Source organism: Argopecten irradians, chromosome 6 (assembly GCF_041381155.1).
Source record: "Argopecten irradians isolate NY chromosome 6, Ai_NY, whole genome shotgun sequence".
In the NCBI taxonomy this organism is placed as follows: Eukaryota; Metazoa; Mollusca; class Bivalvia; order Pectinida; family Pectinidae; genus Argopecten; species Argopecten irradians.
Window position 1 is genome coordinate 32,254,217 of NC_091139.1, and position 18,468 is coordinate 32,272,684.

The following is an 18,468-nucleotide window of genomic DNA, read 5'->3' on the forward strand; positions in this document are numbered from 1 at the left end:
GATGTTTGTCTGATCTAGGGCCTATACCCTGTATGTATGGGTTGATGATGTTTGTCTGATCTAGGGCCTATACCCTGTATGTTGGGGTTGATGATGTTTGTCTGATCTAGGGCCTATACCCTGTATGTTGGGGTTGATGATGGGGCTATCTGTATGTGGGGTGATGATGTTTGTCTGATCTGCCATCCGTAGTTGGGGTTGATGGGCCTATAGGGCCTATACCCTGTATGTTGGGGTTTGACTGATACATGGCTCCATCTCCAATGTTTGTCTGATCTAGGGCCTATACCCTGTATGTTGGGGTTGATGATGTTTGTCTGATCTAGGGCCTATACCCTGTATGTTGGGGTTGATGATGTTTGTCTGATCTAGGGCCTATACCCTGTATGTTGGGGTTGATGTTTGTCTGATCTAGGGCCTATACCCTGTATGTTGGGTTGATGATGTTTGTTGATCTAGGGCCTATACCCTGTATGTTGGTTTTTTGTCTGATCTAGGGCCTATACCCTGTATGTTGGGGTTGAAATAGGGATTAGTGCCCCATATTCCTAATTGAAAATGGTCATATTTTTCCCATACTGATGACTGAATTTCCCAATTAAATCATAGTTCAGATTTATAGTTATGTGTAAATCAATTGTGATAAAATGAACGATTCCAACGTATACACATGACTTCCTTTGAGGAAAATCCGAATAATAGTTTCACACATATATATACATACAAACATATTTATAATTGATGCTCCCAATTTTCATTAACTTAGTATGTCAAATTCCTGATTCAAAAATTAATCAATACTAGAAATATTACAATTCATAGTATGTAGGTTTTTAATTAATGTAATATATATTTGATTGAATTATTTGTTTGTTTGATTAATTAACGTCCTATTAACAGCTATGGTCATGTATTTGTAACACTTTGACTGGGGTTTGAACCTGCAGCTGGCACCTGAGCATCCCTGATAGTCCAGGTGTTACTATTACTGACATTTCATATTCACCCCTGGACTATCTCATTTTAGTTAAGTAAAACTGGACAGAGTCTACACCGGTAACTTAATCCTTTGATGGCATTAAAGAAAATGGGTAATAGTACACATGTGATTTGACTATGTTGTTTTGAAGTTGGGTGTCGCTCTCTCTGGAATCATTAAATGAAGTCTCTGCAGGCCTGTGGTTGGTCAGTTTTACTTATGAGTTAGTCCAGGGGTGGATAGAACAGCAGTGATAGTAACCCCTGGAGTATCGAGGATGGGACTTAAGGTGCAAATTAATCAGTAATAAGACAAAAGTCCTAGATCAAATCCATGTAATGCAAATTTAAGGGTTCTGATATTGATGTTAATTACAGGTACATGCATCTGATATTATTGATTTTATGATTAAAAGATGCAGTCATGAAAGAAAGGGTGGCTATACAGTTTATTAGCCAAGATAGTTGATAATATTCCTCATGAATCATGACGATTAACTACGTGTATATATATTTTAATCATTTCCTTCATACTTGATAATTAGTCAACTGATTTTTGAAAAAAGATATATTCACATATATGACATAATGATGTTGTATACTTCAGTCTTTTATAAAACCAAAAGCATAAGAAAATGCTGACTATATCATATTAGAAGATAATGAGGTCAGATATAATACCCAATGTTCTTGAAGGAGATAAAGATTTGAACTTAATTGTTGCTATATTAGGAGGAAGATAATTCTAGTGGAAGGAATAAAGATTGTTTTCGAGTGAGGCTTTACAGAAGAATTTGGACAGTACATGTGTAAATGCAAGTTTTCAAAATAAACTTTATATAGGTCTATATTCTCGAAATAACAGTAAGTCTTGATTTTTCTTATTTAACCAATCCCTTACTAATTTGCAGACTTTGGTAAATTATATGACTTACATAACTATAAGAGGGGTGGTGGACCAAGTTCATACAACAACAAACTTGGGCGAATTGACCCAGTCCCAAAAGATAGGCAGGCCGATTGTAAATAAACTTGTATCGAGCTAAACTGGGAATAATCGAGATGGTTGGAAGTTATAAAAACCTTAAGTTCGAGGAAATCCAGCATCGCTCTCTTCTCGGCATCGCCAGGACCAATATGTCGCTCTGAGAAATCGTCATGTTTTGGATGAAGTGTGTCGATGGTTGAACTATGGCGTACAACTTGCAGGGATCGGGCAGCACCAGTCAGATTTTCGGTTCCATATCTGGGCCAAACATTTTTGATTACGCTCCTAGACAAGACACAGAACCTCTGTGCCTTATACATTGTCCTATGTGGTAAATTTCACACAGAAATATCCCGAAAAGACACCCTGCGGGTATCACGAACTCGGTGTCCTTGTGAGTTTCCTCAGCTGTGTTGTTTTGAAGAGTTGAGGAGCGCTCAGTGAATGGAAGGTGAAGGTCGTTGCGATCAACCAATCAAAACTCATGTAAGTGGCCAAAGCCCATTTTTGGCTTCATTGAGGTGTATGATATAAATGCATATTCTGATATAAAAAGTTAAGATATATTTATAAAAGATTTGAAAGTTGAAACATACATGCAACAGAAACATATGTTCCTGCATGCAGTAACTACGGAAGCGTATAAGGCTCACGTACGAAAATATTTTTCAGGATAACGAAAATGTTTTCCTATTTGGCGGCCGCCAAATAATTATCTGGCGGCCGCCATTTAGTTATTTGATGGCCGCCACTTAATTTATCTGGCGGCCGCCACTTAATTATCTGGCGGCCGCCCGATAAGTATATGCCAGAATTTTAAGTGGCGATCGCCATATAATTATTTGGCGACCACCAGATACATGTACTTATGGCCGCCAAATAATAAAACATTTTCGCTATCCTTAAAAAATATTGTCGGACGTGAGCCTAATACGCTTCCGTAAGTAACCCTGTAATTAGGTTTGATTTTACATGTAACAAGTTGCATGTATATATAATACTTGCCTATATGTACATGTAAGAATATATATATATATATGTACCCGACATACTTCATGATTTACTTTCCGGCCAAGACAACATAATTACGTGTATCTGTCTAGACGTCTTTTGACCTAGACTATTACTGCTATTGTATAAGCCTATCATAATAATTTGCTGTTTCACAACCAATGTAGACCTATTAAAGACCATACAGACAACAGTACTAGTGTTCCCAGCTGCAGATGCTGGCATTACACACATGCATGTAGATTACATTATTTCAATTCCTTCTGGTTTTATTTGAGGATTTTCTTTTACTGTCTTTAAATTTCAATTTTATGCATACTCTGATCTCAATCTGATTGACTCTGAAATGTCATCGGGTTTACTTTTCTTGGAGGATTGCTTGAAGACAGTAGAATCTACATGTAACAATGCACAGGGACCTGGCATGATTTTTTCCACACCAGTATGTACATATATATTAATTTGGCTTTCGTGAAAAATGGACTTTTTTAAAACCATGATTATTTTTAAATAAAAGGCCTCTTTACACCAGTGACGGATATTTTACCGTAAAGAGAAATGATTTATCTTTCCAGTGAGTGCCGTCTTTGCATATTACAGAGTTAGCTCCCTTGCAGGTAGGAATCGATTGTTACGTAATTATTTTGTGCGTGCAGTTCACGTCATTTTCTCCGAAAAGCATGACGTTACGCTCACAAACACATGACGTCACAATCAATACCTACCCGCAAGTGCAGATAACTCTGTAATATGCAAATTCGGGGCAATTTATTAAAAAATCACGGTTTTAAAAAAGTAGTTCCGATTTTCTCTACCGTCGAGTTCATACTTGATACTATAATAAATATAGAGGTTACACAACGAGTGGTTGTTGAATATTGAATTTATTCCACACGAGAGAATTATTTTTTAAAGTTACAAAAGACACGAGCTTTAGCGAGTATCTTTTGTAACTTTTAAAAAATAGCTTCCGAGTGTGGAATAAATTCAACATTCAACAACCGCGAGTAGTGTGACCTTTTCTACCACTATCATATTCGTTTTCGTCGATAGAAATACGGCGGGGATACGGTAACGCGAATTATCGAAATATGCAAATAAGGTGTAGTAATATTTTCATCAGCAAAAAGACACTAATTAGTATTCAAAAGTCATCGTTTTATAAAGAATCCATCGATTCAGGTATTTTGACACAACGACCTCGACACATACGCTTTCCAACAGCAGCGTTGGACGTCAAGCGGCGATCACAACATAGAATGACGTCATTTGCTTATTGATGACGTCGACAATGATGACGTTGCACTGAGAAACAAGTAGTTCCGTCAAAGTTCACCGTGTCAGCCAATCAGAATACGTACAGAGTTTATACCACGTGTGGTTAATCAACAGCTGCAGTGTTTATTATTAAATGCCCCGAAATAATAACACCGCCTATTGTGGTAGGTCTAATGAAATAAAATTCCCGACTTGAAAGAATTGACATTTTCTTCTATTTGACTCAAATGCTCACTTTTGTTTTCTATAAAAAAAAAAATCATACTCTAGTATGAAAAGATTTATTTTAGTGGCCTATTTGAACATTACGCACGTGTCTGTTACCATAATGTACTGCGTCAATACAGTTACAATACACACTTGTCTTAGTGTCTTATAAAAACATGTCTTACAAATAGGACATAACATACTATGACATTTTGTGCCCAATACTTTATATCGTGACACGCGTCTTGCTGTATACATTTAGGCCCTACATCATGAAATCATTAAAAATGAAACGAAATCCTCTTTTTTATATGTTTTATTATGTTAATGATACAAAACAAGTCTATTCCATTCTGATTATAAATGATAAATATTAACAAAACTATCTCGGTTTCAAAATGGTCAAATGCTACATTTTAACTAAATAAGTAAAAACTTTACCTGGCGATTAAAGCGTCAGTTTATACACGTGCTCCACATATTATGCAACGACACGAGTATTGTTAAAAGGGTGTCCTATGAGGTAATACGTCATGATTCAGGCGAAGAGGAGCATCAGAAGTAACATGAGAAACGCAGTAAACGGGACATGTTTTTGTTCACTACAGAAATATTATAAATACTTAAATACACAACATGACTAAATGAGTCGTCATTGTGACGACTGTTCAGATAATATTGCAGATATACGGATATGAGGACACTGATGTCACAGGCTACCATCTCAGAAACCGTACCCGTGGTTTAGTATTTTGATAATTAATACCACGTGGTACATCACGATTATTCTATACAAAAAATGACGATGCAGCATATGTTCTAGAAACCAATTCACTTTCCGTTCCACTAGCTTCTAATTCTGCGCCCAGGAACACACCGATATGACACGACAATAGATCTGTGTATTGACAGATATCCAGCATCTGTATCATGGCTCCACATTAGCTTTACGTCTATGTAGCTGTATCGCACTATTTTAAAGCTGCATTGTCTACAATGAATTCAGATTTTATCTCAGTAATCTAAAAAATCTGTATATCATATATATTTTTACATGTCAATACAATTATTAGCTACGACGCCATTGTCTCATAGCCATTGTCACGAACCATATCTGTGCCATAAATTGTTAAAAATGGCAACATTTCTATCCAGCGAAATTGGTACTAGAGAATCCGTTCCCTTGGAACTGTCCACCTGGCTGTTGGAAACCGTTGTTTTGGAAATTCTGATTGGCTCCTTGGTTTGGGTTGAAGGTATTTGCATTGCGCGCGATAAAAGGATTGTTCCAATTGGTCGAATCTGACCAAGCGATGACACAACAGGCCAATGGGGCTCCAGAATTTCCGGTCTGCAAGCTCATGGAATTTCCACCTCTTCCGAGATCATCTCTACCTTCGTGCAGCTGAAATACAAAAGTAAGTTTAGCACGTGTGTTTATATACTATACAAAATACGAATAATTTTTTGACCCAAATTCCGTTTATGGTTATGGAATCAATTCATAAAGTTAGATCTGTGGCATGCTAGTCCGCTAAACCTGCCTATATTATTAGGGTTTTTTTATATAAAAATACTAATAATATATAGGCAGGTTTAGCGGCTAGGGCATGCAAATTCGCAATGGCGGAAAGCACGTGTCCTTATATAAACCACGTGGACCTATTTGGCTGACAAACTTAGGATGAGTGAAATACAAGTTGAAAGAAATATATGTAAATTGTGGATATCAATAAAATTCTTTTGGCTTGAATAACTGTTTAATTGTTAAAGGACAAAAACTAGATGACCATGCATTGTCTTATATAGAAAGGCTCAAATGTCCTGAACCAAAACAATGACAAGGTATGTCTTAATTAGAAATTGTCATATAAATCGGAGAATTTTCCTCAAAATTAAATAAACGTTTAATCTTTATCAGCTAGAGGTAAATCAATTAAGTACGGCGCGCTTGACTCAATGAGGTGGGGCCGGTAGGACCGGATTGTTACCGGAAGTAAATTTGTGATATAACGCCTGAAGGAACAACAATTTTATCATCGACGTATCTGTTGATCGATACAAGATGTAATCTATCACCAAGCAAATTTATAACTGTCAAGGTATTTATATTTCATATTGTACCCCCTGCGGTGTAACTTACCACCACAGCCCGCCCGAGCACGCCCGTGTCACCGAGGAGGTTCATCAGAGGGAATACCAGGTCCGAATCGATCACCCCGGCGTTAGACTGACGGAGGTTCCCCATGTCACCCTCGTGAGCGTTTCCTCTGTAAATAAAAACATATTAAAAAATAAGTAACATAGTTAAAAACTTGGTTTGGCAAATGGACCACCTCGCGCTGCCAAATGATTGCAAACGTGGTTGAAATTAGATTAGGAAAGTTTTTGTGCTGTCTAATTCATGCCAATTGGGGCGGCGACACTTTCGTGAAAGGAGAATTATGGTCACTAATTCCGGGTACACAGTTGGTAGGCGCGGTTCCAGAATATCCTAAAAATGTTTTTAAAATGAAAATAATAGGGCTATTATTTCTATAAAGGATTTTGAACTAAGAAAATTGCTTGCAAAACTGCGAAGTAGCAACCACAGTTTAGAAATTGAGGCAGGTACAATGTAGGGCTAAAAATCCCCCGTCCTCTGCGGTTATGCAAATTTTGTCATGACATTGAGGATGAAATCCACTTCATTCCGTTAACTCTGCAGTGAGAACAATTTTCTTTATAGACGTAAAGATGTAATTAACTATTATCTAACAGATCTTGAAAATTTGATACGACACTTGTTTTCTATAATGAAGGCTTCGACATGATTTAGGCCTCTTTGTTAAAAAGTCATTTGAACTGAGGAAAGCTGGCTTGATAAATGTTGAAGTTGTTGTTTTAATCTACTTGTGTTATGTATGTTTTGCTATCGATCCTTTTTATATGGATGTAAGAAAGCAATAAAGTTAAATTGTAAATTGAATTATTTTTATATTAAAACCATCTTTTATGATCTGGGACCACGTCTCCCCACTATGTCCGAGTACAAAGTATATTTGTTTAAGATTTTTATGTGTAAAATTCTACTTCCGGGATTTTTACCCTTCTGCGTAACATTTCGGACAATCTGAACGGAAACATGCTATTGTCTAGGAACAGTGATGGAGACTGTCAACGTATTTATTATATCAATCGAATGTTATGCCTAATCTCTCAGCATTAGGCTCCAAAATCAGACTAGCAAATTAAATGCAAAAAGAGTTGTTTAACAGTCATTTTTTATTTTAGCCATTTTAAATAATATTTATTAGGTTTTTTTTTTTAAATTTTGACTTACGTTCCAAGGTTGTTTGGTGATCCGTGGAAAGAAAACGTATCCGAGTCGAAGTGCGGACCGGTAGCGTAGCAACCGCGTCCGATGTCTCCATACTCGTGGATGTGGATTCCGTGCTCCGTATCGCTCATCAGACTCGGGGGTAAGCCTACAACCTGGACTCGAACTCGGGTAGGACCTCCGGTTCTCTGTCAGAAACAGAGACATACACAGTTAGAACACAATATTTCCTTTACTTATGTGTGTTTTTCTAACCTTAGTAGATATTCTATAACGTATTTCTTATCCGAATAGATTACTTTTATGTCTTTTTTACGCTCTATTAACAGCTAGGGTCATTAATGGACGTGCCAGGTTTGTTGGTGGGGGAAAACCGGAGTATCCGAAGAAACCATACCTCACCATTTTTCTTGGCCCCTTAGGGGGTCCTTTTCGACAGGTTTTACCCTTTCCTTTTTGTGTTTTCACATATACAGATGATTGGAAATGGTTCCTTTACATAACGATAACTGATGCATCGTTGCTTTGCGCATGCGTCATATTATGGAGTAATACCGACTAACCTGTCAGTCACCATGTTCATGATGGAGTGAAAATCCTTGCATATCATCGTCGTGAAAACTTATACACGACGAGCTACCATTTTTATGCCTGGATTTGCTAAAGAAAAGGCTAACCAACAATTTCAGTTTTAATTGAGAACCGTGGGGGTGTCACATGAGTATAAAAAACACAGGGACCTGGCACGAAAATTTTTAACCAATAGTACTATAATATATATATATGTATACTTTTAGTTTAAAAAATCGTGCCAGGTCCCTGTGATAAAAACTGAGAAAAATTGTGAAATTACAAATTACATAAATTAGACATAAATTAGAGATTTATTTTTAATCAAATTAAGATGTATCCGGTATCGAAAGTTAGTAACACCATATATATGTAACACAACAAGACAACTCGGACTAAGATATATATATACTTACCCCTTGTTGAAAGTCAACTCGTCCTCGGATATTTGAGCCCGACTCGTTGAAGTAACATGTTCCATACACAAATAAGTCGGCTCCCGCCACAATTCTGTTTGGTTGAAAACCTGGAGGCTGTCGGCCTTGGACTGCTCCAATTTCCTCCATCGGTCCAACCGGTACTGGTTCTACATAGACATTGCACAATCATTAGAAATTGTTTTCCGTCATTCCGTAATATTAGAAAGTATAGCTTGACTATCCCCCCCCTTTATTTTAACGTGTTTTTTTCATTATTGTGTCTAAGTGCAGATATTCCTCAACTACTGAATACACCTTATACATTGTTGTCGTACATGCCATATGCCCTACCCTGATTCCCTTAGGATGTTTAAGCTCAAACAATAACGATTTCAAAGATTCTTATTATAGGACATCAATATCAAAATCTCCGCACGCACTTCGGTGTTTTTGAAATGTAAGCTTTTTTTTAATCAGCTATCGAAAATCATATGAATTATGATAATGTTTTTTAATTAAAAGATGACATTGAATTATAGATTGTCAAAAAACATATTCCAATAACGGTGAGCATTATGTTTTAGTTACCGATATTAGTTTTTTTGTTTTGTTGTTGGTTTACTTACGGAAACCCCCTTGACCGGGAAGTCGAGGTCCAGGATTTATGTTAGGTCCAACGAAAGGTGGCTGGAACTGACCAACGGTCAGCTGAACCACAGCCAAACACGTACACAGAGTGAACAACATTATTGGATCTCAGAACTTCCAAGAAAGAATTGGTACCACTCTCCAATATTAGAAATGTCTTTGGACGTTTTCGACTGTCGATTACCGTACTGATGTGTGGCTGCCGGAGTTGAGATATAAGTATTGGCGACTTGTTGTGATATAACGGAAGTCATATACGTACGAAACTGACACAGCTTTGACAGCTATGACGGATCGGGTGGTCTACCGACATCTCATGCAGATTCCTGACCAATGATAATACTATATCCTTTCAAATATCGTGACGTCATGCGTTCCCCGAGGCACGACCGGGTAGAAATGTTTATATCGCTACGTCATTTCATTCACATGGTACGGAACTCGTAAATGGGAGTTTTTCTTGTAAATATTACACGTTTACTACAGAACCATCATTTGTTTTCCTGTTTGATATACTTTCTCTGATTTCGGGAATACCCTTTATGGGTCTCAGGTTGTTTTATGACTTACCTGTTTGATGTACTTTCTCTGATTTCGGGAGTACCCTTTATGGGTCTCAGGTTGTTTTATGACTTTCCTGTTTGATATACTTTCTCTGATTTCGGGAGTACCCTTTATGGGTCTCAGGTTGTTTTATGACTTTCCTGTTTGATATACTTTCTCTGATTTCGGGAGTACCCTTTATGGGTCTCAGGTTGTTTTATGACTTTCCTGTTTGATATACTTTCTCTGATTTCGGGAGTACCCTTTATGGGTCTCAGGTTTTTTTAGGACTTTCCTGTTTGATATACTTTCTCTTTATGGGTCTCAGGTTGTTTTATGACTTTCCTGTTTGATGTACTTTCTCTGATTTCGGGAGTACCCTTTATGGGTCTCAGGTTGTTTTATGACTTTCCTGTTTGATATACTTTCTCTAATTTCGGGAGTACCCTTTATGGGTCTCAGGTTGTTTTATGACTTTCCTGTTTGATATACTTTCTCTGATTTCGGGAGTACCCTTTATGGGTCTCAGGTTGTTTTATGACTTTTCTGTTTGATATACTTTCTCTGATTTCGGGAGTACCCTTTATGGGTCTCAGGTTGTTTTATGACTTTCCTGTTTGATATACTTTCTCTTTATGGGTCTCAGGTTGTTTTATGACTTTCCTGTTTGATATACTTTCTCTAATTTCGGGAGTACCCTTTATGGATCTCAGGTTGTTTTATGACTTTGCTGTTTGATATACTTTCTCTGATTTCGGGAGTACCCTTTATGGGTCTCAGGTTGTTTTATGACTTTCCTGTTTGATGTACTTTCTCTGATTTCGGGAGTACCCTTTATTGATCTCAGGTTGTTTTATGACTTTCCTGTTTGATATACTTTCTCTGATTTCGGGAGTACCCTTTATGGATCTCAGGTTGTTTTATGACTTTCCTGTTTGATATACTTTCTCTGATTTCGGGAGTATCCTTAATCGGTCTCAGGTTGTTTTATGACTTTCCTGTTTGATATACTTTCTCTGATTTCGGGAGTCTCAGTATCCTTAATCGGTCTCAGGTTGTTTTATGACTTTCCTGTTTGATATACTTTCTCTGATTTCGGGAGTCTCAGGTTGTTTTATGACTTTCCTCTTTGATATACTTTCTCTGATTTCGGGAGTCTCAGGTTGTTTAATGACTTTCCTGTTTGATATACTTTCTCTGATTTCGGGAGTACCCTTTATGAGTCTCAGGTTGTTTTAGGACTTTCCTGTTTGATATACTTTCTCTGATTTCGGGAGTACCCTTTATGGGTCTCAGGTTGTTTTAGGACTTTCCTGTTTGATATACTTTCTCTGATTTCGGGAGTACCCTTTATGGGTCTCAGGTTGTTTTAGGACTTTCCTGTTTGATATACTTTCTCTGATTTCGGGAGTACCCTTTATGGGTCTCAGGTTGTTTTAGGACTTTCCTGTTTGATATACTTTCTCTGATTTCGGGAGTACCCTTTATGGGTCTCAGGTTGTTTTATGACTTTCCTGTTTGATATACTTTCTCTGATTTCGGGAGTACCCTTTATGGGTCTCAGGTTGTTTTAGGACTTTCCTGTTTGATATACTTTCTCTGATTTCGGGAGTACCCTTTATGGGTCTCAGGTTGTTTTATGACTTTCCTGTTTGATATACTTTCTCTGATTTCGGGAGTACCCTTTATGGGTCTCAGGTTGTTTTATGACTTTCCTGTTTGATATACTTTCTCTGATTTCGGGAGTACCCTTTATGGGTCTCAGGTTGTTTTATGGACTTTCCTGTTTGATGATATACTTTCTCTGATTTCGGGAGTACCCTTTATGGGTCTCAGGTTGTTTTATGACTTTCCTGTTTGATATACTTTCTCTGATTTCGGGAGTACCCTTTATGGGTCTCAGGTTGTTTTATGACTTTCCTGTTTGATATACTTTCTCTGATTTCGGGAGTACCTTATGGTCTCAGGTTGTTTTATGACTTTCCTGTTTGATATACTTTCTCTGATTTCGGGAGTACCCTTTATGGTCTCAGGTTGTTTTATGACTTTCCTGTTTGATATACTTTCTCTGATTTCGGGAGTACCCTTTATGGGTCTCAGGTTGTTTTAGGACTTTCCTGTTTGATATACTTTCTCTGATTTCGGGAGTACCCTTTATGGGTCTCAGGTTGTTTTAGGACTTTCCTGTTTGATATACTTTCTCTGATTTCGGGAGTACCCTTTATGGGTCTCAGGTTGTTTTATGACTTTCCTGTTTGATATACTTTCTCTGATTTCGGGAGTACCCTTTATGGGTCTCAGGTTGTTTTAGGACTTTCCTGTTTGATATACTTTCTCTGATTTCGGGAGTACCCTTTATGGGTCTCAGGTTGTTTTATGACTTTCCTGTTTGATATACTTTCTCTGATTTCGGGAGTACCCTTTATGGGTCTCAGGTTGTTTTAGGACTTTCCTGTTTGATACACTTTCTCTGATTTCGGGAGTACCCTTTATGGGTCTCAGGTTGTTTTATGACTTTCCTGTTTGATATACTTTCTCTGATTTCGGGAGTACCCTTTATGGGTCTCAGGTTGTTTTAGGACTTTCCTGTTTGATATACTTTCTCTGATTTCGGGAGTACCCTTTATGGGTCTCAGGTTGTTTTAGGACTTTCCTGTTTGATACACTTTCTCTGATTTCGGGAGTACCCTTTATGGGTCTCAGGTTGTTTTAGGACTTTCCTGTTTGATATACTTTCTCTGATTTCGGGAGTACCCTTTATGGGTCTCAGGTTGTTTTAGTGGACTTTCCTGTTTGATATACTTTCTCTGATTTCGGGAGTACCCTTTATGGGTCTCAGGTTGTTTTATGACTTTCCTGTTTGATATACTTTCTCTGATTTCGGGAGTACCCTTTATGGGTCTCAGGTTGTTTTATGACTTTCCTGTTTGATATACTTTCTCTGATTTCGGGAGTACCCTTTATGGGTCTCAGGTTGTTTTATGACTTTCCTGTTTGATATACTTTCTCTGATTTCGGGAGTACCCTTTATGGGTCTCAGGTTGTTTTAGGACTTTCCTGTTTGATATACTTTCTCTGATTTCGGGAGTACCCTTTATGGGTCTCAGGTTGTTTTAGGACTTTCCTGTTTGATATACTTTCTCTGATTTCGGGAGTACCCTTTATGGGTCTCAGGTTGTTTTATGACTTTCCTGTTTGATATACTTTCTCTGATTTCGGGAGTACCCTTTATGGGTCTCAGGTTGTTTTAGGACTTTCCTGTTTGATATACTTTCTCTGATTTCGGGAGTACCCTTTATGGGTCTCAGGTTGTTTTATGACTTTCCTGTTTGATTACTTTCTCTGATTTCGGGAGTACCCTTTATGGTCTCAGGTTGTTTTTGACTTTCCTGTTTGATATACTTTCTCGGGAGTACCCTTATGGTCTCAGGTTGTTTTATGACTTTCCTGTTTGATATACTTTCTCTGATTTCGGGTCTCAGGTTGTTTATGACTTTCCTTTTGATATACTTTCTCTGATTTCGGGAGTCTCAGGTTGTTTTATGACTTTCCTGTTTGATATACTTTCTCTGATTTCGGGAGTACCCTTTATGGGTCTCAGGTTGTTTTAGGACTTTCCTGTTTGATATACTTTCTCTGATTTCGGGAGTACCCTTTATGGGTCTCAGGTTGTTTTATGACTTTCCTGTTTGATATACTTTCTCTGATTTCGGGAGTACCCTTTATGGGTCTCAGGTTGTTTTATGACTTTCCTGTTTGATATACTTTCTCTGATTTCGGGAGTACCCTTTATGGGTCTCAGGTTGTTTTATGACTTTCCTGTTTGATATATACTTTCTCTGATTTCGGGAGTACCCTTTATGGGTCTCAGGTTGTTTTTATGACTTTCCTGTTTGATATACTTTCTCTGATTTCGGGAGTACCCTTTATGGGTCTCAGGTTGTTTTATGACTTTCCTGTTTGATATACTTTCTCTGATTTCGGGAGTACCCTTTATGGGTCTCAGGTTGTTTTATGACTTTCCTGTTTGATATACTTTCTCTGATTTCGGGAGTACCCTTTATGGGTCTCAGGTTGTTTTATGACTTTCCTGTTTGATATACTTTCTCTGATTTCGGGAGTACCCTTTATGGGTCTCAGGTTGTTTTTAGACTTTCCTGTTTGATATACTTTCTCTGATTTCTCGTTGGGACTTTCCTGTTTGATATACTTTCTCTGATTTCGGGAGTACCCTTTATGGGTCTCAGGTTGTTTTAGGACTTTCCTGTTTGATATACTTTCTCTGATTTCGGGAGTACCCTTTATGGGTCTCAGGTTGTTTTATGACTTTCCTGTTTGATATACTTTCTCTGATTTCGGGAGTACCCTTTATGGGTCTCAGGTTGTTTTATGACTTTCCTGTTTGATATACTTTCTCTGATTTCGGGAGTACCCTTTATGGGTCTCAGGTTGTTTTATGACTTTCCTGTTTGATATACTTTCTCTGATTTCGGGAGTACCCTTTATGGGTCTCAGGTTGTTTTAGGACTTTCCTGTTTGATATACTTTCTCTGATTTCGGGAGTACCCTTTATGGGTCTCAGGTTGTTTTATGACTTTCCTGTTTGATATACTTTCTCTGATTTCGGAGATACTTACACCTCTGATTTCGGGAGTACCCTTTATGGGTCTCAGGTTGTTTTATGACTTTCCTGTTTGATGTACTTTCTCTTGATTTCGGGAGTACCCTTTATGGGTCTCAGGTTGTTTTATGACTTTCCTGTTTGATATACTTTCTCTGATTTTCCTCAGGTTGTTTTAGACTTTCCTGTTTGATACCCTTTATATGGGTCTCAGGTTGTTTTATGACTTTCCTGTTTGATATATACTTTCTCTGATTTCGGGAGTACCCTTTATGGGTCTCAGGTTGTTTTATGACTTTCCTGTTTGATATACTTTCTCTGATTTCGGGAGTACCCTTTATGGGTCTCAGGTTGTTTTATGACTTTCCTGTTTGATATACTTTCTCTGATTTCGGGAGTACCCTTTATGGGTCTCAGGTTGTTTTATGACTTTCCTGTTTGATATACTTTCTCTGATTTCGGGAGTACCCTTTATGGGTCTCAGGTTGTTTTATGACTTTCCTGTTTGATATACTTTCTCTGATTTCGGGAGTACCCTTTATGGGTCTCAGGTTGTTTTATGACTTTCCTGTTTGATATACTTTCTCTGATTTCGGGAGTACCCTTTATGGGTCTCAGGTTGTTTTATGACTTTCCTGTTTGATATACTTTCTCTGATTTCGGGAGTACCCTTTATGGGTCTCAGGTTGTTTTATGACTTTCCTGTTTGATATACTTTCTCTGATTTCGGGAGTACCCTTTATGGGTCTCAGGTTGTTTTAGGACTTTCCTGTTTGATATACTTTCTCTGATTCGGATACTTATGGGTCTCAGGTTGTTTTAGACTTTCTGTTTGATAACTTTCCTGATTTCGGGAGTACCCTTTATGGGTCTCAGGTTGTTTTATGACTTTCCTGTTTGATATACTTTCTCTGATTTCGGGAGTACCCTTTATGGGTCTCAGGTTGTTTTATGACTTTCCTGTTTGATATACTTTCTCTGATTTCGGGAGTACCCTTTATGGGTCTCAGGTTGTTTTAGGACTTTCCTGTTTGATATACTTTCTCTGATTTCGGGAGTACCCTTTAGGGTCTCAGGTTGTTTTATGACTTTCCTGTTTGATATACTTTCTCTGATTTCGGGAGTACCCTTTATGGGTCTCAGGTTGTTTTATGACTTTCCTGTTTGATATACTTTCTCTGATTTCGGGAGTACCCTTTATGGGTCTCAGGTTGTTTTAGGACTTTCCTGTTTGATATACTTTCTCTGATTTCGGGAGTACCCTTTATGGTCTCAGGTTGTTTTATGACTTTCCTGTTTGATATACTTTCTCTGATTTCGGGAGTCTCAGGTTGTTTTATGACTTTCCTGTTTGATATACTTTCTCTGATTTCGGGAGTACCTTTATGGGTCTCAGGTTGTTTTATGACTTTCCTGTTTGATATACTTTCTCTGATTTCGGGAGTACCCTTTATGGGTCTCAGGTTGTTTTATGACTTTCCTGTTTGATATACTTTCTCTGATTTCGGGAGTACCCTTTATGGGTCTCAGGTTGTTTTATGACTTTCCTGTTTGATATACTTTCTCTGATTTCGGGAGTACCCTTTATGGGTCTCAGGTTGTTTTTAGGACTTTCCTGTTTGATATACTTTCTCTGATTTCGGGAGTACCCTTTATGGGTCTCAGGTTGTTTTATGACTTTCCTGTTTGATATACTTTCTCTGATTTCGGGAGTACCCTTTATGGGTCTCAGGTTGTTTTATGACTTTCCTGTTTGATATACTTTCTCTGATTTCGGGAGTACCCTTTATGGGTCTCAGGTTGTTTTATGACTTTCCTGTTTGATATACTTTCTCTGATTTCGGGAGTCCTTTATGGGTCTTCAGGTTGTTTTATGACTTTCCTGTTTGATATACTTTCTCTGATTTCGGGAGTACCTTTTTCGGACTTTCCTGTTTGATATACTTTCTCTGATTTCGGTACCCTTTATGGGTCTCAGGTTGTTTTATGACTTTCCTGTTTGATATACTTTCTTGATTTCGGGAGTACCTTATGGGTCTCAGGTTGTTTTATGACTTTCCTGTTTGATATACTTTCTCTGATTTCGGGAGTACCCTTTATGGGTCTCAGGTTGTTTTATGACTTTCCTGTTTGATATACTTTCTCTGATTTCGGGGGGTCTCAGGTTGTTTTATGACTTTCCTGTTTGATATACTTTCTCTGATTTCGGGAGTCTCAGGTTGTTTTATGACTTTCCTGTTTGATATACTTTCTCTGATTTCGGGAGTACCTTTATGGGTCTCAGGTTGTTTTATGACTTTCCTGTTTGATATACTTTCTCTGATTTCGGGAGTACCCTTTATGGGTCTCAGGTTGTTTTATGACTTTCCTGTTTGATATACTTTCTCTGATTTGGATCGGGAGTACCCTTTATTTCGGGGTCTCAGGTTGTTTTATGACTTTCCTGTTTGATATACTTTCTCTGATTTCGGGAGTACCCTTTATGGGTCTCAGGTTGTTTTATGACTTTCCTGTTTGATATACTTTCTCTGATTTCGGGAGTACCCTTTATGGGTCTCAGGTTGTTTTATGACTTTCCTGTTTGATATACTTTCTCTGATTTCGGGAGTACCCTTTATGGGTCTCAGGTTGTTTTATGACTTTCCTGTTTGATATACTTTCTCTGATTTCGGGAGTACCCTTTATGGGTCTCAGGTTGTTTTATGACTTTCCTGTTTGATATACTTTCTCTGATTTCGGGAGTACCTTTATGGTGTTTGATATACTTTCTCTGATTTCGGGAGTACCCTTTATGGGTCTCAGGTTGTTTTATGACTTTCCTGTTTGATATACTTTCTCTAATTTCGGGAGTACCCTTTATGGGTCTCAGGTTGTTTTAGGACTTTCCTGTTTGATATACTTTATCTGATTTCAGGAGTACCCTTTATGGGTGTCAGGTTGTTTTAGGTCTTTATTTGTCAAATTTTCATAGTTTTACAAGTTTAGCTGACCATTATGTAAATCTTAATATGGTAAAATGTGAAAACAATACGATAATGATATTCAGCTAAATTCACTGTACCCTACTAAATATATCATACGTGTAAAGTGAAAGCTATAGATAAAGTGCATTTCGGGTAGATAAAATGCTTAGCGGTCGTTGATAACATGACTTGCGTTATGTCATATGCACTGTACTTGCATTTCATAAGTTAAAACAATTGAAACAAACTGGTAACTTAACAATTTTGTATGCAATCTCAGTTGCCCTTTATCGATCCCAGGTGCAAATCACACGATGGTAGTCGCCATCCAGTTTCATATTATTATTTTTCAAATTTTGACCAATCTACAAGATAACCGACCACCTACTGCTCTGATGCTTTCTGTCGTTGGTGGGGTGGACATTGTCATGAAGTGAGGTCAACAACAGACAGCAACACAGGAAAGGCGCTTGTTTCTCAATACCAGTAATCACTCAAACTTTTGGAAAAAATTGTCATAGAAGTTAAAGATGCTCCACCGCTGACAAATGGTATTTTTTCACTATCAAAAATATGAGCAGACGATTTAGTATTTTTCTTCAGTCAAAAAAGTTACTTACTTTACACCATTACCACCATTGAAAAGTTTAAGCTTCTAATTTTACTTTAAGTTAAAAATATAAAAAGTAATTAATTGCATCCCGAAAAAAATTCCATGTCACTATATCCTATATGGAATGAAATACTGATTGCTTATGCACCAAAGGCAAAATAAATTATTTTATTACATTTTTTGTGCTAATTAGACATACATACACACGATTAAACACCAATTACTGTTCAAGTGATGAATATCATTTATGCTCTGTCGGCGGTGGAGCATCTTTAAGTCAACATATTTACGTTTATTGTATACATATAAA

At 37.6% G+C, this 18,468-nt stretch overlaps 2 protein-coding genes across 2 annotated transcripts in view; both read right to left on the reverse strand.

The window, feature by feature from the left end:
• The window catches only part of LOC138326461 (glycine dehydrogenase (decarboxylating), mitochondrial-like), a 43,554-nt gene extending 41,155 nt beyond the window's left edge, over nucleotides 1-2,399 (reverse strand). Inside the window, exon 1 of the mRNA XM_069272563.1 lies at nucleotides 2,062-2,399. Within this exon, the coding sequence (XP_069128664.1) occupies nucleotides 2,062-2,286 (225 nt within the window). The 5' untranslated portion in view covers nucleotides 2,287-2,399. The remainder of the gene's footprint in view (nucleotides 1-2,061) is intronic.
• A 2,364-nt stretch (nucleotides 2,400-4,763) lies between these two features.
• Nucleotides 4,764-9,644, reverse strand: LOC138326337 (superoxide dismutase [Cu-Zn]-like). Its single transcript, XM_069272457.1, has 5 exons — nucleotides 9,397-9,644; nucleotides 8,768-8,937; nucleotides 7,785-7,969; nucleotides 6,606-6,732; nucleotides 4,764-5,867 (listed from the first exon to the last, which is right to left on the reverse strand). The coding sequence occupies exons 1-5, from the start codon at nucleotides 9,515-9,517 to the stop codon at nucleotides 5,610-5,612; spliced, it is 861 nt and encodes a 286-aa protein (XP_069128558.1). The 5' UTR covers nucleotides 9,518-9,644; the 3' UTR covers nucleotides 4,764-5,609.
• Nucleotides 9,645-18,468: the final 8,824 nt, after the last annotated feature.